This window comes from Puntigrus tetrazona, chromosome 23, assembly GCF_018831695.1.
Source record: "Puntigrus tetrazona isolate hp1 chromosome 23, ASM1883169v1, whole genome shotgun sequence".
Lineage (NCBI taxonomy): Eukaryota > Metazoa > Chordata > Actinopteri > Cypriniformes > Cyprinidae > Puntigrus > Puntigrus tetrazona.
Window position 1 is genome coordinate 8,913,009 of NC_056721.1, and position 21,471 is coordinate 8,934,479.

General features: G+C 38.2%; 4 protein-coding genes across 16 annotated transcripts; 1 reads left to right on the forward strand and 3 right to left on the reverse strand.

Moving 5' to 3' along the window:
* Window positions 1-53: 53 nt before the first annotated feature.
* On the reverse strand, window positions 54-6,762 carry c23h1orf127 (chromosome 23 C1orf127 homolog). 9 transcript variants are annotated; one of them, XR_006247824.1, is made up of 14 exons: window positions 6,634-6,717; window positions 5,704-5,754; window positions 5,536-5,618; window positions 5,363-5,464; window positions 4,701-4,825; window positions 4,452-4,595; window positions 4,343-4,381; window positions 4,104-4,241; window positions 2,983-3,067; window positions 2,706-2,902; window positions 2,133-2,256; window positions 1,835-2,028; window positions 1,645-1,744; window positions 55-1,479 (listed from the first exon to the last, which is right to left on the reverse strand). XR_006247824.1 is itself a non-coding variant. In XM_043224606.1 (14 exons), the coding sequence occupies exons 1-13, from the start codon at window positions 6,675-6,677 to the stop codon at window positions 1,727-1,729; spliced, it is 1,344 nt and encodes a 447-aa protein (XP_043080541.1). In that variant the 5' UTR covers window positions 6,678-6,717; the 3' UTR covers window positions 55-1,479; window positions 1,681-1,726. The 9 variants fall into 9 exon arrangements, 7 of the variants coding, with proteins under 7 accessions (XP_043080541.1, XP_043080540.1, XP_043080539.1 ...); XM_043224606.1 differs by having other exon boundaries at window positions 1,681-1,744; XR_006247823.1 differs by having other exon boundaries at window positions 54-1,479; window positions 1,681-2,028.
* Window positions 6,711-11,263, forward strand: tardbpa (TAR DNA binding protein a). 4 transcript variants are annotated; one of them, XM_043224615.1, is made up of 7 exons: window positions 6,715-7,367; window positions 7,557-7,720; window positions 7,975-8,115; window positions 8,287-8,472; window positions 8,555-8,639; window positions 9,428-9,573; window positions 10,355-11,263. In XM_043224615.1, exons 1-6 carry the CDS (start codon window positions 7,127-7,129, stop codon window positions 9,568-9,570), a joined length of 960 nt encoding a protein of 319 aa, XP_043080550.1. In that variant the 5' UTR covers window positions 6,715-7,126; the 3' UTR covers window positions 9,571-9,573; window positions 10,355-11,263. The 4 variants fall into 4 exon arrangements, with proteins under 4 accessions (XP_043080549.1, XP_043080548.1, XP_043080547.1 ...); XM_043224613.1 differs by lacking the exon at window positions 10,355-11,263 and having other exon boundaries at window positions 6,712-7,367; window positions 8,555-9,073; window positions 9,428-9,515; XM_043224614.1 differs by lacking the exon at window positions 10,355-11,263 and having other exon boundaries at window positions 6,711-7,367; window positions 8,302-8,472; window positions 8,555-9,515.
* A 904-nt stretch (window positions 11,264-12,167) lies between these two features.
* On the reverse strand, window positions 12,168-13,743 carry sst6 (somatostatin 6). Of its 2 annotated transcripts, XM_043224616.1 has the most exons (3): window positions 13,309-13,743; window positions 12,803-12,967; window positions 12,168-12,623 (listed from the first exon to the last, which is right to left on the reverse strand). In XM_043224616.1, the coding sequence occupies exons 2-3, from the start codon at window positions 12,950-12,952 to the stop codon at window positions 12,429-12,431; spliced, it is 345 nt and encodes a 114-aa protein (XP_043080551.1). In that variant the 5' UTR covers window positions 12,953-12,967; window positions 13,309-13,743; the 3' UTR covers window positions 12,168-12,428. The 2 variants fall into 2 exon arrangements, with proteins under 2 accessions (XP_043080551.1, XP_043080552.1); XM_043224617.1 differs by lacking the exon at window positions 13,309-13,743 and having other exon boundaries at window positions 12,803-13,295.
* Window positions 13,744-14,494: 751 nt separating this feature from the next.
* Window positions 14,495-20,571, reverse strand: pgd (phosphogluconate dehydrogenase). The gene is made up of 13 exons (XM_043225279.1): window positions 20,439-20,571; window positions 20,059-20,134; window positions 19,804-19,983; window positions 19,645-19,710; window positions 19,446-19,564; window positions 19,287-19,356; window positions 19,067-19,201; window positions 18,654-18,843; window positions 16,735-16,865; window positions 16,477-16,610; window positions 16,126-16,225; window positions 15,219-15,341; window positions 14,495-14,964 (listed from the first exon to the last, which is right to left on the reverse strand). The coding sequence occupies exons 1-13, from the start codon at window positions 20,528-20,530 to the stop codon at window positions 14,845-14,847; spliced, it is 1,536 nt and encodes a 511-aa protein (XP_043081214.1). The 5' UTR covers window positions 20,531-20,571; the 3' UTR covers window positions 14,495-14,844.
* Between the last annotated feature and the right edge of the window lie 900 nt (window positions 20,572-21,471).

The window sequence follows — 21,471 nt, forward strand, 5'->3', positions numbered from 1 at the left end:
TTTGTCATTTAATATAGAACACATACTGTTAGACACAAACACGATCAGGATGAGAAAGGGTGTTCTTTGGTTTGCTCAAATATCGAGAGCGTAATCACAATAAATTTTACGAGTGTCAGTGGTCTTTCTTCCAGATGCTCAGAATTTAGAAGAATATCTTGACTGGGTTACATTAAAATGGCCTGCCCTTTCAAAAGTCTAATTGAATTCATTCAAGCATGGGAAATTGCGTAGTAAAGGCAAATTAACTAACCTCACATCTGAGGTTGTTTTCCCACTAAATCAAATCAGAATGTACATCAATGCCCAGTATTTATGTTTTATGAACAAAAACACCAAGTGTCGGTAAAACATATATATATGCCTTTTGAACAACTGACACCAACCTCAAAATACTACATTTTAGACACATTGCTCATTGCCTTGGAATTTTCATCAAAAGCCAAATATTGAACAACACTGACCTCTTCTGGATATTCCTCATACTGCCACTGACAGCTAGTCAGCGGCTACTGTAACTACAACTAAAGAGATCAAGAAAACTACTGTATGAGGGATCACATCCTTGAATAAAAACTCCTTACATTGTAGATTGATGCCGCATGGCAGGAGATTCAGCAAGAAGGCATCCGTGGTTCGTTCAGAACACAAACATCCCATTGGTTTCAGTTAATAAACACTTTCTACTTAAATACAGATTACGTATCACGTTTTATTTTTCCAGAAATAAAACCTGCAGTAATTAATATACAACATATCTGTATACATACTCTATGTAAGGGAAAATGCAAAGAAAACAGTCCACTGAACAGAACACTGCAACAATATTTACTAATATCAGTAACTGAGGTGCAAGAAGGTGCTAGTTGTATTTGTGAGAAACAAGTGAGAGTGAGTCCTCAGTGTGATACAAGAGATATGGAAATAATGCCAATGTGTAGGCCCTAACTAGTACATGTCCAAATATTTAACAAATTATAAGAGTGAAGAGGTTCGATCTTCTATTTTTGATTATTATTATGTTCGATTTGTTTTATTATGGATGGCAGTATATGGTTATCAATACTGTACATTTTTAAGAAATAAATTAATTTGTGGTTTTAGTGTAACTACATTTCAAGACCATATTCATGATTATCAAAATAATATGCAGCAATATACAAATGTTGTGACAAATTAAGAAAAATGGATTCCAGAGAGCAACATAATAAACACGCTCATTATACGTTTAAAAAAAGTAGAGCGCCAAGTATTGAGCCCTTCTGTTTTTTAGGAAAAAAAACAGGGATAGTTACAGTGCAACTTAAGAGTAAACACCAGTTTGTACCTGCTAGACACCACATTTATTCCCAAGATGTGATGTGACACACACAGCTCAGGGAGTTCTGAGACAGTAGCTCGCATCTAAATGGCACGACCAACACAGTCTTTGATGTAATCATTCCCCACATGTGATTCCAATGGCACTTTGCTTGTCAGCTGAAAAGATGCATGGGTCCACTTGACTGTTGTGTTGTAAATCCCAGACTGAGTGAAAATGGCGCTTAAATGTGTAGCTGTATTTCAAATTGTGATTACATCTGTAGTGATTAATGGACTACCAATAGTAATAACGGAAATCACCGACACATGTGCAGCTGGTACCTGCATTTCCATACGTTCTGCATTGCGGCCCCTCACCTTCATGGACGCCCAGAAGAGCTTCTTCAGAGATTTCTGTCGTGCTTTAGGCTGTAAAGTGTAGCTGCAAATACTTTTATGTCATTATCTCTATTCACGTTAAAAGACTTGATGTACTAAGAGCCTCAGTTGTGTGGAGTAGTTGGGATTGTACCGAGGTTATGCTGGTTTTCTCATCAGCTGTCTGTGATGCTGTAGATATAGTCTCTGGTGACACAGGAGGAGTAAACTCTTTGTGGGAACCATCAGGAACTTCTGGCTTGCCTGTAAAACCCTCGGGTGAATGTGTTGTCACGTTAGCTTCTTGTGGGTCATCGCGCATTAAATGGAGGTGTGATTCTAACATCTCTGAAAAACAATTGTAGCAACTTGAAGACCTGAATACCTGATAAGGACTGGTAAAAAAACAGGCGTTTTCAACTCACTCATGAATGTTTTGAACAGACACTAACCTGAACAAGGTGAGGTGTTTTCCATAGTCCAGTGCATTTTGTGATTTGTCTCTTTAAAGGTTAGAACAGCATCGACTTTGTAGAAATGTTGCTGTAGTTTCTCACCTGCCTGACCAATGCACTCCTAAAAACAAAATAAATATCTTTTTTTAAATTGCATATCTTTACCAATTACCAGATTTTAGCCAGTTATAAAAAAAAAAAAAAAAAAAAAAAAAAAAAAAAAAATTTAAATCAAAATGCAAAAATCTTAAATGTCAAAGCTCTGCAAAACTAGATTAATTTGAAACATATTGGAAATTATTTGTAATACATAAACTCCAGTTTACTCCAGTCTTCAGTGTCACGTGATCCTTCATAAATCATAATTTGCTGATTTGGTGCTCAAGAAAAGTTTCTTTCTATTATCAATGTTAAAACAGTTTTTTCTGATGAATAGAAAGATTAACAGGAATGCATTTATTTAAAAATATATATTTTAATCCATTTAAGGCATCATTGCTAAAGAAAAGTATTGGTTTCTTTCAAACAATGTTTTGATTGATAGTGTACATGCAGTTATAAACTTCTAACCTTTTTCAGTTGAATGTGAGATGTAGGAATGATAAGCTGCACAAAGTCACTTGTCTCTGACCAGGTGAACGTGTCGGTCTGCTCCACAATCACACTGCCGACTGACAGGGTCTCATTTTGATATCCACCTCTTCTGGTCAAACCCATGCGTCTTTTATAGACATACAGCACTGTGTCTTCAGATGATGTTTGGTTCACTGACAGAAACATGCAGAATGGCTATTACATATGCAACTGATAAAACCTTGCAAAATAAGCAAGATATGTGCCAACAAACCATTTGGGCAAGTCCCCTCCATGCTGTAGGCATAATGGCCACTGACCAGTTTGAGAGGTAAGAAATGTCCTTCCGATTTGAACACCTAAAACATATAAACTTATTGTCTTAGTGTCTACGTTAAAAATCAACCTACTTCTGCACGGTGTAAGGCACACAATGCATTAATAATAGGTTTAGAGGTCATTTTTCATACCGTTATCTTAATCTAAGCACAAAGCATTAAGCGTTTGGTCCTGTACGAGCTCGGTCGAAATTATGCTATTCAGTTACACACCATTAGGTGGCGCGATTTAGTAAATAATTGTAGTTCAGACATAAGCTGTATCCGATATCGCCCCTATACCCTCATTCACTATTCTCTACATTAGTCCACTCTTTTAGTTCACTTGTAGGAGTGAATGAAAACGAGTGAGTAAATTTAAACACCGAGTGCACCGACACTACTGCTGCTTTTGTATAGATTGCGGGCTGCTTAATATTAATTTAAAACGGGTAACTCCAGTAATAAGATTCAAGTATTTATCTTGAATTCTAACACGTTAAATTATGTATAAACCATTTAGACAATTTAATAATTATTGTACAATAAATGTGTATCCGTGTTGTATTACACCATGGATGAGTGCTTTGTAAAATGAATGGGTGGATGATTCAGCTGAGGGCGCCATCTTCTAGCAAAACGCGGGACGCTCACACTGCATTATGGGGATTCTGTAGCCTTTGACTGTACGCTCGTTTTGCGGTGCATTGTGGGATTGAATGAGTGTACTTAAAAACGTCCGGATGGTTTCAGACATCACTTAAAATGGCTTTTTGTGGGTCTAGGGGGCAATTCCGGATACAGCCCTGGCCTTAAAAAAATGCTCTGAAAATATTTCCCCCTTTTCCTTTTTGCAATACCTGCTCACCTAGATTTTTTAAAATCAGAAATACTTGTATATAAATACTTATATATATATATGCTTTTTTATTGAACATATCAAACAATGATTTTATATTGTTTGAATATTGATTAAAAAGTGCTACAAAATAATTTTTGTTTAACTTTTACACATTTTGCTCCATTTGTTATTGATTATATATTGCAAATCATTCCATCCACAAACTGACAGCCTTACCTGCACAGGACTTAAGATGGTGTCTCTCCTTCCCTGAACTGTTATGTTTGGTTTGTGCATTTCAACATTTACTTGAATAAGACTGGAATCCTCCAAAGCCACCACCAGACTCCCGCTCAAAGCCAGAGACCAGTCAAGCTGAATAGAGAGAGAAAGAAAAAAAGAGAAAAATAAATAAATAAATCTCATCACAAATAGTCCACATTTAGATGACAACACATTACTATATCTGACATTACCTCATTATTCCAGTTATCAACGGGGATCTCTCTGGTAACCTTGAACACACAAAAACTGTTAAAACAACAAATGGAAGAAAGAAAAAAAGATCACATCAGCGTTGTTCACCTGGATGAAGTCTGAATCACACTGGATATACTCTCTGTTAGGAGGCGCCAACACCGCTGGACACTTCATCAGAAACTTTTGAGTCCTGCCTCCAAATCGACTCACTCTCTTCAGCAGGTTCAGCACAATCACATAATTGTCATGCTAAAAAAAAAAAAAAAAAAAAAAAAGTAATTCTGAGATACAGTGATACTGTAAAACACTCTAGAAGGGAATATGTTTCAATGACAAACAAAGACATTGTCTAACCTCTAACTGGACAAAACATCCGCTGTACATGACTCTGAAGATATAGTTCTTTTCCAGATCTCTGTGCAAGGCAAACCCACACGAAGAAAGCTGATGATTTAGATTCTCCATGGACACCATACCCACTGAAAAGAGCAAGATATTTAGAAAACTAGCACACATATTTGTTAATTGTTTTTTGTTGTTTGTTTGCTTGTTTTTATTGTCGTTTAAAACACTTCAAACTGTCTGTCTGTGAAACATATGAATTAAATAATGAACTGCCTTTAACTGAAAATTGTGTTTACTACTGTCCTTTTGCATTACTGACACAATTTTTCTGTTTAATATTGTAAACATGTTTTGACACCATCTGTATTGTTAAAAGTGCTGTACAAGTAAAACTGGCTTGACTATAATCCAATAAGATGCACTTTAAATATGTTGTTTTCTGCCCTAAAGTACAACAAAATAGGATCATAACCAAATAAAGAACAATCTGTGAGTCTTGGGTGTCTTATCATACATTTAGTATAAATTACATATTATATCAGTGTAAAATATGCAAAGTGAATGCTGTATTTTTCTTCCCAAAAGCATGTATTTTTACAATCTGTTGAGGGTGACCCATAGATCTGTTAGTTTTCCTTATTTATCAGAAATTCAATGCCCATGTAGCTCACCTTGAATTCGTAATATTCCAGAAAGCCAAAGTCTCAGTCCCTCAATTCTCATTCTATGGATCCAAAGTTCCATGTACTCAGAGAAACATTCCACATCACCCTCTGGAAAAGCAAAGCTCTGTCAGTCTTTTGATACAGCGTAAAGGATAACATACTATAAATGTAATAATTACCTGTCACACTTGATGATGGACTGCCCACCCAGTCTCTCTTCTGAAGTCGCAAGACGTTTCCCCATATGGGCAAAAAGAAGATTCTATGTGAAGCAAAAGGACAAAAATAATCATTTTTAGTAATATTGCAGGAGAAAACACTTAAGGCATATGCATACAGCTACTTACAATGAAATAAGTAAAACCCTTGTGAGCTTCAGCGCCATGGTTTGTTTGGTTCTAGTGCACAGAGATGTGATTGTTGATACAAGTGCTTTTATACTGCTAACAAGTCGGCTGTGTTTGGCCTTATAGGTTACAACTGAGTGTGAGAGCAAGACTAACCCACTTCATCATAAAACTATACAACAGGAAAACAATGGAAGGAGGGAAACCTGCACCTGCCTGGAAATAAAAACCTCTCTTCCTTTCTTTCATTCACTCATTGTAGCTCAAATAAAAAAAACGTCAGGGCCACTTCATAAGTTAACAGCTGTTACCTAGACCTATGCAAGATTACAGCACTGTAAACGTTCATTCAGAAGTGACTGAGATATAAAATTGCATGTTTATAGGTTGAATGACTATTGATTAAATCATTGCAGGCAGTATGATGTAAACCTGGCTGTGTCATTACAAAACTATAAAAACAACTGTAGGTCTAACAACACCCCTGAGACGGCTGATCAAACCATTTCAGAATCCATAAGTGCCATAAGTGAAACTAGACATTGTATGATGAAGCCTTTCAACTGAATGTTACAAGCAATGTTATAGGGAGCATTACAACACAAACAAAATGACCAAAATGATTTGATTCGATCAGCAATTGCACACTGTTGATATTAGAGGCCTTTGTCTTTAAATCCATTGTTTTTCATGGCTTTTGTCTGTTCTAAATCTGATGTAACAAACCTGTAAGATGTGATATGAGGAGAAGCTTTCAACACTACAGTGGACCCTTGCAAACTTGAGATTAATTCAACATCCCTAAATAAAAATAACAACACTACCGGTCCATAAATATCACGAACGAAGAAGACGAAATCACACAATTTGAAACGGTATGCCACAAACTACGTTGTGCGTTTAAAAAGTCGACGTTTTACATTTACAAACCCCTCCATGTGCTGTGATGCGACGCTCCAAACTGATGATGTCATTTCTTCAGTGACGCAGCTGGGTGGCCATTTTATCAGTTTAGGGGGTCAGAGCGGTAACTGGATGCATTAGTCCACGCGTTTTCTATATTTTTACTACTTTGCATCGCGCGTTTTAATCGCAATCGGTAGATAATCCAGTACAGTCGATGAATAGTTGTTTGGACGCGGTGACAATTGGCGGGAACAGGGTGCAGCGTTACGCGCCATTCATTTGTATCGTGCTCGCGGTTAGCAAGTAGCTTAGCTTAGCTAATGGCACCCCGCATTATTTGACGACGGTCGCACGTAAACAATAGACATCGCACTTGTTGCCGGCTAATTTGTGGTTGCGTTTACTTCTGGGGTCTTTCCGGTGCAGTAGTTTCGGTTTCAGCCCCGTCTATTGTCTTGTAGCTGAATTATTGATCGGCTCGGAAGCTGTTAGCACAGCTCGCGCTCTCGGTGTAAACATGACGGAGTGTTATATTCGCGTGGCGGAGGATGAGAACGAGGAGCCGATGGAGATCCCGTCCGAGGAGGACGGCACCGTGCTGCTCTCCACCGTCGCCGCGCAGTTTCCCGGTGCCTGCGGCCTGAGATACCGTAGCCCCGTTTCTCAGTGCATGAGAGGGGTCCGACTGGTGGAGGGGGTTCTTCATGCACCCGAATCAGACTGGGGCAATCTGGTGTACGTGGTCAATTATCCAAAAGGTATGAAAAAACTATGGTAGTGTTGTGTTTACTTAACATGGAATAATTTTGGACTTGTTTATGCACAGAAAATATGGTCTCATTATTCATATTTATATTCCACTACCTATATATTGTGCATGTCAATTCAACCTAGTTGATTTGTCTTTTAAATTAATCAAATAACCATAATAATATGTACATTTTCAGATAACAAGAGGAAGATGGATGAAATGGATGCTGCATCGGCTGTGAAGATCAAGCGCGGTGTGCAGAAGACATCAGATTTGATTGTGCTTGGGTTGCCATGGAAAACAACAGAGCAAGACCTTAAAGATTACTTCAGCACCTTTGGAGAGGTCATCATGGTGCAGGTTGGTATGAAAAAATCTAAAGGGACAGTTTACTCCAAACATTAAAATTAAATGACTTGCGCTTATTTGGTTCCAGATCTGTATGTGATGGATTTTGTAGCACATAAAGTATTTGTTTGAACAATGTTTATATATTAACATTTGTTGTATGGAAATTAGCAGCTAAGAATTCTGGTTAAACAACTACATCGGGGTTAGACAGAAAAGTCGTATAGTAAATAATGAATTTTCCTTTTTGTGTGATCTTCTCTCAGGTGAAAAGAGATGCAAAAACTGGAAACTCCAAAGGATTTGGCTTTGTAAGATTTACAGACTACGAAACACAAGTAAAAGCCATGTCCCAGCGGCATATGATTGATGGAAGATGGTGCGACTGCAAGCTTCCCAACTCAAAGGTATTTCCATGTAACGCCACACATAGTTCACATTTTCATATGTAAGTTACATTTGCATTTATAAGGTTTTAAATTTGAACATACACACATTTTATGATTCAACTGTTTTGTGATGCCTTTGCCGTTGTGAACATTGCATGAGCAGACCCTGTTTTCTATTAAATGATCTAGTATTTCCTGGAACAGGCTGGCCCGGATGAGCCTATGAGAAGCAGGAAAGTTTTTGTGGGCCGCTGCACCGAGGACATGACAGCCGATGAGCTTAGACAGTTTTTTATGCAGTACGGCGAAGTCACAGACGTGTTCATTCCCAAACCTTTCCGAGCCTTTGCCTTCGTCACCTTTGCTGACGATCAGGTCGGTTTCAGTATTGTTCGTTTCCGTTATTCGGCTTGCGCCCATTCCCTTCTCAAATTAACGCATGGCTGTTTACCTCCAGGTTGCCCAGTCTCTGTGCGGTGAGGACCTGATCATCAAAGGAACCAGCGTGCACATCTCCAACGCTGAGCCTAAGCACAATAATAGTAGGCAAATGATGGATCGTGGGCGGTTCGGGGGGTTTGGGGGGCAGGGCTTTGGTAGTAGTCGCAGTCCCAACAGCAATGTGAATTTTGGGGCGCTTAGCTTGAATCCAGCCATGATGGCAGCGGCTCAGGCAGCCCTTCAGAGTAGCTGGGGCATGATGGGAATGCTGGCCAGTCAGCAGAATCAGACAGCCGCTTCCGGCACAACCCCTAGCGGACAGAACAGCGGTAGTAGAGATCAGAACCAGAGTTACAACACAAGCAGCAATAACTACAATACCGGCAGCTCAGCTAGTCTCGGGTGGGGGCCGGGAACCAATTCAGGCTCAAGCAGTGGGTTCAACTCCGGTTTTGGATCTAGCATGGAGACAAAGTCCAGCTGGGGAATGTAGAGAGATTTCAGTTGGGTTTTGAAGTATCCTATTACCTAGATGGTAAGTATTTTAAGAGAAGAAAGTTTAGTCAGACATTATGTCCCTTCAATATTTGCCTTTGATTTTGTAAAACTGAATGTTCTTCGTATACATATAATGATTGCTCTTTAATTTTAATTTAGAGTGGTTGAAATTATTAGGAATGAAATGAACACTAAGTTTTTTCCCTTATGGATATAATTTATTTTATGTCAGGCATTATTTCAGTATGCCCACATATCTGAGCATCTGTTACCATTTCAGTGCCCTCAACGTACAGTACATTTAAAGATGCTTCATGTGGAAAGCCATTTGAGTTGTGTTTTTTTCCCTCAACGTTTTTTATGGTCAAGCCTTCATAAATCTCTTCTACAGTTCATCACCTCTTTTCCAATTTCCGGGAAGAAGCCCCTCGTTGGCCGCAATGTTCGAGCGATCTCAGTATCAGTTCCCTTCTTCCCATGTGTAAATGCTTTGCCATCAAAGAGCACAGCTTCACTCTGCATATACTGTGTTAGACGGTGGGTGTTGTCTTTTTTTCCCCTTTTCATGGATGAAATCTGTCCGCTTTTTTTAGAGCTGAGAGTGATATGGTGATGGATTGTTGGTGCGCCAGGAGTGAGAGACTGAATGAGCGAACGCGCTGAGAGAGAGAGAGAGCGAGAGAACTTGAGCGCAAGTGTGCTATGCCGAAAAGCAACATGCTGACTGTGAGAAGAACCTGTGTGAGCGAGTGTGAACGAAGGCAGCGAGTGTTTTTTTTTTTTTTTTTTTTTCCTCTCTCTCTGTAGGACCATCAGAAGGACATTCATTTACATTCTTCCGTCCCTCTTGTTCTGTCTACCTTCCTCCCTTTCTTATATTGCAATCATATATTAAGAGCTGCATTATAAAAAAAAAAAAAAAGATATGTAGTGGAATGTTTAAGTGATCTACTAAGTATTTGTGTTCTTGCTTAATAATTTGATGTGAATGCTGTGTATGGTGTGTGTTCTTTCTCGCTGTTACTGAACTCATGTGTGAACGTGATGTGATGCTGTCTGTGGGCGGGGCTCTGGAAGTGGGCGGTGAATGAGGGCGAGCGTGAGCTCTGAGTGGCTTAACTGGGGTGATGTATTGATGAAAGCGAAGAATGCTTCGAGAAGAGGTTGCTTTTGTTATGTGTTTTGAATGCTTTTTATATGTTTTGTGAATCTAAGGGAACTCAAATAAAAAAAATAATAATTTGACTAGTTATTTTGATAGTGGCTTATTTGCTTCAAGACATTAATTGAATTGCAAAAATTTAATTCGCATGTATAGGGACGTTGGACTCGGCTGGCCCAGGTTTACCTCAGAACCCTGAGTGAAGTCAAAAATGGGAGAGCTGAAGACTGAAGTTCACACAGTCCATCTGTGGAGACTGCTGCTGTATGCCTTTAACCTGAAAAGGGACTACGTCACTTCACTGTAACCAGATTTCCCTGGATTCCCCTTTTTGAAATTTCAATGGACAATTCCCAATTGGCCCGGAGTGCATGACTAAAGACGGTCCTTGGCAATCTAAAAGCAGAGTTTAAACCAGTGTGTTTGTGGATCAGTCCCATTGCAAATGACTTAATGTCCATGCTCGTGTGTTTCAAGCTGTTTTACGCAAGACATCAATGCAGTCATTGATCTTGCTTTTAAGTCTTTTTTTCTGTTTGATTGCTTTTACATGATCTGTCCCACTGTAAATATAGTTTAGTGAAAGTTGAAAAGGCCTATTTTTCATACAGTGTCCTGTTGTGGGTGAACAGATAGGATTTTGTGAGTGGGGTTTGTGTTATGACTTGAATCACTGGCAGGATTTCCATTTTTCAAAATACTTAATAAACGTACACAGAGGAACTGTATCTGTTTTTATTTTTACCTGAAAGTTTGTGTAATTGTAAAATGTTGGTGGTTTGAAGTGTAAAAAAACAAGTGCTGAATTTAACCTACAGTGCTGGTTTTAGTATAACACAAACATACTATTTAGTAGTTTTGCTGTTTGTCTTGTTTGTGTAATATCAGTATGAGAACTGCAGATAGTTTTACTTAAAATAACTGCTGAATATAATGTTAAAGAATGAATTTTCTTACTAAACTTGAACAATTTAATAATAAACTTTAAAGTCCTAGTTTATTGCTTCTGAGGTTTAACCTGCAATGTAATCTTTTCTCTCATAAATAAATCCTTCAGTAAACTTACAGCTGAATTGAATGAAAGCCGTTTTCTGTGGCACTACAGTCCTGGGCGGATGAATATTTTATTATACAGGTAAGTACTGCGACTGTTACCAGTACACTCACCTAGTGACAGGTGTGACATGGCTGGCTTTCGGACAAGTAGAAATGTAAGAAAACAAATTTGTTTTTCTAGTGATTCAAATTAATCGTATAACAGACCCTCCACCAAGAAAAGAAGTAACCGGCGCAGAGTCGGATGTATTTAAGTTACCTGAACTACTTGCACTGCGTCATGACAACGAAGTTGGTTTTCCTTTTCCCAGCAAAACAAAACATTTTAGTTCCTGCTTGTAAGTGCCTTTCTAAAAAAAAAAAAAAAAAGAAAGGTTAAATTGTTGACTTTTAGTTAATTTGTTTTTTGAGTAGCCTATTCCAGTGCTTTACAAATGCTATCGACAATAAGGTGTAATTTGTTAACATTCGTAAATGCATTAATTAACATGAACAATGAACATTACATTTATCACACATTTATTAATTTTTGTTAGTACAAATGTGGTCGTTCATGTTAGTTCACGGTGCGTAATAACAAAAAAAATGCTAACAAAACTTTTGTTTTTCATAAAGCTTTAGTAAATGCTGAAATTAATACTAATATTAATGAACGCTTTAGAAGTAACGTTCATCCTTAGTTAGTGTTAACTAATGTAGTTAACTAATTAACCTTATTGTAAAGTGTTACCAAAATTCATTTAAAGCCACATGCCAGGACTAAAGCTATTGTTTTGTTTTCTTCTGAGAAATATCTATAAACAAATACTAGTTTTTGTGACTGGGTTACCAGAAGCCACATCTACAAACCAGGTAGTTTCTTTGTCCTTCCGTTAGGTGGTGCCAAATCTTCAACTTACAAAACTGACATAAAAGGATTTGTGGAACATTTATTACATTATTTTGGGCTTGGATGTCAAACAGTAGAAAGTGTACATGCAAAAGGCCACTGTATTTTTTGTGTTTTACATCAAACAATAACCCGTTGCATTCTTTTAACGGTCCTTAAATAAAGTACAGGCACAGCAGAAGCCTATGGATACGTGTTGATTTCACTATGGCGAGACTGGCAAACTGTAAAGGCAGGACTGTAGATTTCAACAGACTTATCTGTGTCTGTTCTGTTTTCCGGGTTTTAACACGAAGAGAAGCTCTTCCAGAAGAACAGCTTGCATGGAGATTTAGGAGTCGGTTCATAAACAGATTGTTCTCCCAGTTTGCCATTCAGAAATCCAGGGTCAAGATCAGCTAGTTCTTTACTGGTGAGGTTCAGCTCAGCCATATCCGTCATCATCTTCTTCAACAAGTCCTCCTGACCTTTGGCCAGTATCTAGAAGATGAGACATATCCGTGAGCTGTAGTATTATATTACTGCTATTGATTTTTACAGCATTAACAGTATTACAACACTGCAGTGCAGTTTTTCGTAGCCAGTGACAAAGATCTTAGGAAAAACTAATGCATGAGCCCATGTACTTGTTTTTTTCCCCCTTTGTTGAAGAGATTCACCTCATTGTTGTGTGATTGCTGGTCTTGGACGGGTAGCGCCTCACCATTCCAGATCACAAGGATCAAAGGAAACAGGCTCAGCATCATCCGCATTATGAACATGCTTCTGTCCGCCGCCGCACGGTTGTCCCATCTAACTCCCATCGTCATGTTTCAGAGAGGTACCTTCATAAAAGATACGGACGCAATTCAGGGGAAGAAAGCCATTAGCAAATTACCTCATATAGGTTATTGTTCCAATTTTTCTTTAAACTATTTTAGCTTACTGTGAGGACATCCTTTCATCCTCAATTTCTATAAGGGAACTTCAAAATATCCCTGGGAAATGTACAGTAATCCATTTAATTAACAGTTAATCCATCTAATATTGGATTAGTATTTAATATAATGGAATCGATACCGTTTCAACAAAAACTATCCCCACATGCTCTGAAAGGCACCTTAAGGTCACCTAAACGCAACCGTAATCATGCATAAAGAGAAAACATGCTTTATTATATACATACTTCAGCTTTTAAAGGAAGTGTTGATCTTTGGTACTTGTCGGTTCAAACTGCAGCATCCCGTGTTTGTGTCAGACTTCATCTCTAGCCAGACTCCTCCCCATCCGATGCATAATTAATCAGCAGACGGCTCAAAACAGGGTGTCCACTTCCTGTCCTGACTCTCCCTGCACTGAATTGCCTTGTTCACCATGATGACTCAGCATCATTCGCCTACGACTGCTTCACTACCCTATTCTACACCGCCCAGTTCCAGTGTGCCCTCTGTTTGAAGTGGCTTTGAATCTCTGAGACGTTCTTTTCCTGACTAATCAGGCCATGGACATACTTAAACCTACCATTTCAAGCATTAGCATCATTGTCAACAGCATTAACATATTCTACCCAAAATATATTTAGTAGAAATATATCTCTGGAGTCCTTGTAGTATTAAGGCTGCATCTTCAAAACGTCACATGGAAGTGATGTTATTGGTCACACATATATGAGAGGTACCCACTACTCCTTCGGCTCTTTGATATTTAAACAGGGTGGAGGTAAATTGGAGAGGAGAGGGAGAGGGAGAGGGAGAGGGAGAGGGAGAGGAGGGAGGAGAGAGAGAGAGAGAGAGAGAGAGAGAGAGAGAGAGAGAGAGAGAGAGAGAGAGAGAGAGAGAGAGAGAGAGAGAGAGAGAGAGATATAGAGAGAGAGAGAGAGAGAGAGAGAGAGAGAGAGAGAGAGAGAGAGAGAGAGAGAGAGAGAGAGAGGGAGAGAGAGAGAGAGAGAGAGAGAGAGAGAGAGAGAGAGAGAGAGAGAGAGAGAGAGAGGGAGAGAGAGAGAGAGAGAGAGAGAGAGAGAGAGAGAGAGAGAGAGAGAGAGAGAGAGAGAGAGAGAGAGAGAGAGATTACTTTATTGAGAGTATATCAATCTTGGGATGGAAAAAATGTTCTTCTGCACCTTTCAAGGTATTTACATTGTTTTTAGATGTATTTTGTTTTTATTTTCTCTTCAAAGAAACATCATTCAGCTGAAAACATTACTGTTGTAAACAAACTCATTGTTCCAAAATATCCTTTCTGCCCTCTCCTGGTGACAAATAAGAAGTACATACAAATAAACACGTTACATATCTAGCATTTACTGTTAAAAATAAGTAGGAGTAAATCCTGTTTGCAGTAGACAGCATGTGAGTGAGGAAGACAAAAGCTAATTAAAAAGGGATTGAAATCTTTATTTAGCCTAATGCAGTGCAATAGTTACCCATAATCCAGAGTTAACACCGTGAACTCCGGGGGCAAAGCATGGCCGGTCTACAGCAAGAAGAACCTCAAAAACAACAACTCCTAAATCAAAAATTCAGTGTTTGCAACGGTGGACCTTAAAACTACAAGAACAGAGCTTACAAATAGTGCATACACTATGATTTAGTATAAATAGAAATATGCATTTGAACACTCTTGGGCTGAAGTTCAAATGTTCAGGAGGAATGTATTCAGCTGCTCTGGTCCTTCATCAAGAAGAGATGGGGTTTCTTTGCTGTTTAACCTAATACCACTGACTTTAGGCGTTGTAGGATGACGACGACACCTTTCCTCCGTGACCTGTCCAGTTAGTGTGGATGAACTTTCCAGGGTTTGATAGCAGCTCATACGTGTGGGCACCGAAGTAGTCCCTCTGTGCCTGAAGAATGACACATTATTATATTATAATAACTGCTTGAGCACATTACAACACCACAGAGAGTCTGAAGCAAGAGCACTGATCCTTGTGCACACCAAAAAGACAAAAGTAGCAAAAAGTAATTTTTTAAGGACTAAAAAAACATTCATCCAATATATGAATACTAAGGCCATCGAATGCCTACAACCGTAAATGTCCAGAAGTAATCCTGATGTGATACGCCATATGGGTTTGTGTGTTGTAGAGAGGGTTACCTGCAGCAGGTTTGCTGGGAGCATCTCGTGCCTGTAACCGTCATAGAAGGACAGGGCAGTGGTGAAGCACGGCATGGGGATCCCCTGCTGCACACCGGTACTTACTACCCTACGCCACGATTCCTGCCAAACAAAACATATTCTACATGTATTATCATCATCATTAATGACAATAAACTTTCAGGTCACACTTTATTTTAAGGTCCAATTCTCACTGTTATTAAACCATTAACTACTACTTTTTTTACTACTAATTTTCTGCTTATTATTAGCTGTTAAATTTAGCTCACAAATTTGGTCATTTAGAATTTATTTATAAGTACTTATTAACAGCCAACATTCTAATAATAGGCATGCTAATAGATAGAATTGGTCCCTATTATGAAGTTAAAACAAATTTCCAATTTTAAATGGTTTATGTTACTTTCTGACTATGTATGCTATTATATCGTCAAATAATTGCTGGAATATTGTAGCTAAACACTGTATGTCATACAAATCAATTATAAAACACAAACTACATTTGATACACTTTCACTTACTGCATAGATTTTAATTTAAATTCATATTATAAAATGAAATTGTCATTGATTACATGATATTCTATAGTAGAAATTTACTGAACATTTTTATAATCTTGGCATACGCATACACACTCACACACAGTAGTAATTGCATGCTATATTAAAACAAATTAATATTTTGTATGCTTATACTAGGTAAAATAAATTGAATCATTTGTCATAGGTATCCTATCAGTTTAGTTTTAGTTTTCGCTTCACTTTTTAGAAGCACCGTATACACATAACAAGTCTGCCATTAGTGCCGCTGATTTCTCTTCGTATTTAGTGGCACAATTACAGGAAACGGCGCAATTTTGTGGTCACTCTTGGCTCATTTCCTGTACCTGACAATCCTGTACAGCTTTACTGAAGAAGTTATCCAGCAGCAAACTCTGCAGCTCGGAGTTCCGGTCAAACGCTTCCTTGATCTTTCCCAAGAAAACACTGCGAATGAAAGATTCATGGCTTTCAATCACTGCTAATCTACAGTTATGATGTTGTAAAATCAGCTCGCTCATTTCTGTGTGTTTGTAAGATTTTTTACATGAAACCTTAAATCACCACTTCCTAGTGTTTACAGAATTGCAACATTCATTCTTTCATTGAGTATTTCAGAAGACAATGATAAGCAGTATGAATATAGCAGAATTTTTATGCAATCTTTTTTAAAATCACTGTGAACAAAGCTTGCTCACCTGCGAATAATGCAGCCTCCTCTCCACATCAGGGCAATAGCACCATAGTTAAGAGACCAGCCGAACTCTACTGCAGCTTGTCTGAGCAGCATGAAGCCTTGAGCATATGAAATGATTTTTGAGGCGTACAAAGCCTGAAAAAGAAGGTTTGCATTATCATCAAATTAAAAACGATAAAACCCCATTAACTGATGCACCTTTTTACATGAACATGAATACATAAAGATATAAATGATCTATATTTTCAGTCCATCCCACCTTTCTGATATCCTCAAGAAACTGTGCCTTGTTTCCGGTGAACTTGACACCCTGGGGGCCGGTGAGGCTCTTACTGGCCTGAACCCTCTCGTCCTTCAGAGAGGAGAGACATCTGGCAAAGACAGCTTCCCCTGTGAGTGAAAGACGCCGCATACAACACAAACAGACGTCTCCAGTTACAGTCTGCTTCTCTGGTCACATAACAACATTATAATCACTGTTAGAGCAGGCCAGAGAGACAGCATGAGGAAATATTAAAACATTAGATAGTCAGAGCATGACACGCAACCTGATCATGTCACCACACTAAAAAGATGTCTGCAAAATTAATCTATACTTTTTTTAATTATTACTGTGCCTATCAAGATTATGTATCAACATAATAATAAACTACTTCAAGAAATTCTTGTTTATAAATAAATAAAATGTAAAAATAAGTAATAGTTAATAATAATGAAATAATAGTGAAATTAAATAAATACATTATTAAAAATACTGGCAATTCAGGCATGTTATATATCTAAAATAAAAACACAATTTTAATTACAATAAGTACATTTCTCCAAATTCTCAATATCATATTGAGTTTTTTTATACTGCTTTCATTTTTTAAAAATCTGGGAAGAATTTTTTCTGTAATATTTTCACAGTGTTTTTTTTTTTTTTTTAAGTTAAATGTAACCAGGACATTTCTTTATCAGCTTCATCTATTACCTCTACAGGGCAGCTATAATATTACCGGCCTCTATTCACAGTGTCTTCTAGGCCATGTATAATGCAGTTCATATCTGGTACCAGACCCTGGCACTGTTGACTCTGCTAATGTAACAGTTTACTGAGTAATCGGCCGGACTATTGTGAGAGCAGATCTTACTACATCTACAAACATGAGAGTCTGGAAGCAAAACTCTAAACTCAGCATGACTTTGTATTATATTATCACCCAACCCAAGGCCTAACAAGTGTGGGAAGAGGCGAGTGGAGGAAGGAAAGAAAATCAAGTGAAAAAAAAAAAAAAAAAAAAAAGCCAGTCATGGTGAACTCAGCACTGGAATTCAGCCTATTGAGAAAAGAAAACCCTCCTCTACAACCATACAAATCATAGCTGCTCTCTCACGCTTCAGTGCTGCACAAACAGCCTTTTGTTCATTTAACTGACACTACATATACAAGCCCATACCCTGATCTAATAACACATGTCATGGCAAATCGCTTTTCAGAACACACATTTTCAAAACAGCTTTATAAAAGCATATGCATCAGTTTTGACAATTATTGTGTAACTGTTTTTTGTGCTTTGTGCAATGCTAAAGTAGCAAGCACGTAACATCAATCCACAATTTTTTTTTTCCTGCTGGGCCATGCCAATATTTCTCTTTTAACATTAAAAATTATTTATTTTAAATATATTTACAGATTTTTTTTTCATTATTATTTTTTATTTGAAAGAAGCTGTATATAATATAGCTTCATAAAATATTATTTTAATGGTAATCTAAACTTGCTCACCTTTATATAAAGCTGTTCTGAATCAATGTGCACCGTGAAAAGTGCAAATAAATAATTAATAAACAAATCGTTTTTTTCACAATCGATCACAGAAAACCGAGTATGTACGTTTGAAAGGCATAAAAATAAATGTCCAGGATAAAGCAATGGTAAATGGCAATTAATAACGAACCAAAACTCTTTCACAATAGCCCCAGAACAGCGGGACATCCTTATTGGCCTGCACCAAAAGCCAGAACAGAAAATCCCACTTATGTCACATTAGCTGAAGAGGTAAACAACAAAGCTGCTTATGGAGATGCTTCATGTTCTTCGAAGCCCAAGTGACTTTCTCCCTCTACATCTATAATAATAATAATAATAATGAAAACACATCCATACCCGGGACATTACGCAACGCTATATCTTACCTATCAGTGTAACAGGTGTGCCGTACTCCAAAGCGGAGATAGCCGTCCATTTCCCTGTGCCTTTTTGCCCAGCGCTGTCTCTGATTTTGGGCAGCAGGTTAGTGCCATCCTCGTCCTTGAATTTCAGGATATTGGCAGTGATCTCAATGAGAAAAGAGTCCAGTTCCGTCTTATTCCACTGATCGAAGGCCTGATAGGCAAACCAGACAAAGAAGCGCTCTTAAGAGGAAGCAGACCAAAACAGTCCTTCACAAGGAACAGGGTGAGGTGCGTTTCAAAATACTAACGAAATAAGGAACGAGGAAACAGGAAAAAAAAGACAACACAGAGGGGAACTGGAGAATTACAACATCTTGGACTGGTCATCTTCATTACAAAACAATAGTAACTATAGAAGTGAGCCGATGTCTAACCTGAGCCATTTCATCATGGTCCATACACAGCACATCCTTCATCAGATGGTAGGCCTCACAGATCAGCTGCATGTCACCGTATTCAATACCGTTATGGACCATCTTAACAAAATGTCCAGCTCCTTCATCTCCTACCTAAACAAACATACAAAGAATTTAAAGTGGTGCATTCACAGGTGTATAAATGCATAAATATATATTAATAACAACCGATACTCACCCAATCACAGCACGGCTCTCCTGTGCCCACCTTGGCGGCAATGCTCTGAAAAATATTTTTTATGTGTGGCCTGAAGGAACAAAAAAAAAATACAAATTTAAATCCATAAATGTGAATACATGCACGCACGTATGCATTGTGCATGCTTGTCCTCCTCACCAGGCATTCTTATGTCCTCCAGGCATCAGCGAGGGTCCGTGACGAGCCCCGTCTTCTCCTCCACTCACTCCACTTCCCACAAACAGAAGGCTCTTCTCCTTCAGGCTCTTACAGCGTCTCTGTATGTGATGAACACGAACATTTATACCAAACACTGCTATCACCTCACATGATCACGAGACTGGATTGTCAAACTCACAGTCGTATCTCTGTACTCTGAATTTCCACCATCAATGATAATGTCACCGGGTTCAAGAAGAGGAACCTACAATATAGGTACAGAAAAAAAGGTGGTTATCTGATCACTTTGGCTTGTTGACAAAGCAAACTAAGACTGTCGATTCATGGTGGTGTTTACCAGTTTATCAATGAAGTCATCGACAGCTTGTCCTGCTTTGACCAGGAGGATAATGCGACGAGGTTTTTTGAGTTTAGACACCATGTCTTCAAGGGACTCTGCCCCGATCACCTTAGTGCCTTTGGCTTCATTGTTTAAAAAGTCATGGACCTTAGACACTGTCCTGTTGAACGCGCAGACCTGAAGAAACGACAGTGGTTATAACATCTTAAACCTGATGTGAACCATCAGAATGGGTTAAGAATGGCAACTTACCACAAACCCGTGGTCATTCATGTTCAGGATCAGATTCTGACCCATCACGGCCAGACCAATGAGAGCAATATCAGCTCTGTGAAGATAAAAACACGGAGATTATGAGAAAGAACTTTCACAGAGTGCTAGCTTATTGAAATCAGTGGTTATGACAAATGCCATTCAGTCTGGTTGAATAACATAGAAAGAATTAAATCCGTGTCTGAACAGAGAAAAAAAGTGATTGATAGTAAGCAGAGAGATTACTATAGATAAAACGACTACTGACACTGAGGAACAGATTACACTATATTACATTTAATAATAATATACAGTAAAATGTGCTCGGTTACGTTCAATTTCATACTACAACGAATTTCAAAAGGAAAACGTATACTTACTGAGCCATGGTTAAAGGTTTGTTCCGTCTTAAAATGACACTTTGAATCAGGGTATTGAGTACTGCAGCACCGTCTCTGCTGAACTTCCTCATTCACGGCCCGAGCAGCAGAACTACTTCAACTCCCAATGAACACGCCTGACAGATTACAGTGGCCGTGGCGTCATCCGTATCGCGTTCTGTGATAGGCGGAGACTCTCTGAGCAGAGATTGGCGGCTGTTCATTGGCAGTCTAGTTTTGTCCCTCCCCCGTCTGTTCTCCGCCCGACCGTGTCAGAAAAAGCTGAGAGCGTTTGGTATTAAAAGTAAATTGGGAGCGATAGTCTTTTTGAACTCTGAGACACACGATTGATTTTGTAGACCGCCGTTGCATCACTATTGTGATGTGTGACATCTCATCAAATTGACTAATTATTAAATCGATTACTACATTTAGATGGAACAACTATATTGACGCAATATAAAACTTTAATAGATAATAAATACAGTAATTGTACGTTTGCCCCTTGCCTCGACCGGAAAAAACTGTCATAAGGGTCTTTTTTTTTTTCAATGAAATGATTTTGATCCATACCATGTATTTCTGAATATTGCTAAATATACCAGCATTACTAAGGACTGGTTTTGTGCTCCAGGATCACATATTGCAGGCCAAATGTTCTGGATGTTTATTAAAATAAATTACATGCGAGCACAACGAAATCTGTTATCTAATCAGTTAAAAGAAGTAAAATATAAAGGTAGGCATAATTTTATACAAATGTATTATATTATTTTTGTCAAATGTGATGTTATTTACTCAAATAGTTTGTTTTAATATATCTTAAAACAAACGAGCTAGCTTTAAGACAAAGTGTCAAAAGAAAAAAAAAACATGAAAGAAAAAACAAATTTACAATTAATAGTCTCCATATCTGTTTAGGAAGTCAAAGAATGTAATATCATGTGATATATCTATCAAAAGGTCAGTAACTAAACAGCAGTGTCCAGCTCTGATGCAGATGAGATGAAATAAAGAGACAACACGAGATCCG

Bases quoted from the DNA above. Each gene is read 5' to 3' on its own strand.
- c23h1orf127 (XM_043224604.1), bottom strand. From the start codon at position 6,677: ATGACATCATCAGTTTGGAGCGTCGCATCACAGCACATGGAGGG. The intron at 5,619-5,703 runs GTAAGTAGCTGT...TGCTTCACATAG, and splicing joins AGGGTTTTACTTATTTCATT to AATCTTCTTTTTGCCCATAT. The intron at 2,029-2,132 runs GTTAGTGTCTGT...ATTGTTTTTCAG, and splicing joins AAACACCTCACCTTGTTCAG to AGATGTTAGAATCACACCTC.
- tardbpa (XM_043224613.1), top strand. From the start codon at position 7,127: ATGACGGAGTGTTATATTCGCGTGGCGGAGGATGAGAACGAGGAGCCG. The intron at 7,721-7,974 runs GTTGGTATGAAA...ATCTTCTCTCAG, and splicing joins GAGAGGTCATCATGGTGCAG to GTGAAAAGAGATGCAAAAAC. The intron at 8,116-8,286 runs GTATTTCCATGT...TAAATGATCTAG, and splicing joins GCAAGCTTCCCAACTCAAAG to TATTTCCTGGAACAGGCTGG.
- sst6 (XM_043224616.1), bottom strand. From the start codon at position 12,952: ATGACGATGGGAGTTAGATGGGACAACCGTGCGGCGGCGGACAGAAGC. The intron at 12,624-12,802 runs GTGAATCTCTTC...CTCATCTTCTAG, and splicing joins AGCAATCACACAACAATGAG to ATACTGGCCAAAGGTCAGGA.
- pgd (XM_043225279.1), bottom strand. From the start codon at position 20,530: ATGAGGAAGTTCAGCAGAGACGGTGCTGCAGTACTCAATACCCTGATT. The intron at 19,565-19,644 runs GTGAGTTTGACA...CATCACATACAG, and splicing joins CAGAGTACAGAGATACGACT to AGACGCTGTAAGAGCCTGAA. The intron at 16,226-16,476 runs GTGAGCAAGCTT...TTTCATTCGCAG, and splicing joins GGAGGCTGCATTATTCGCAG to TGTTTTCTTGGGAAAGATCA.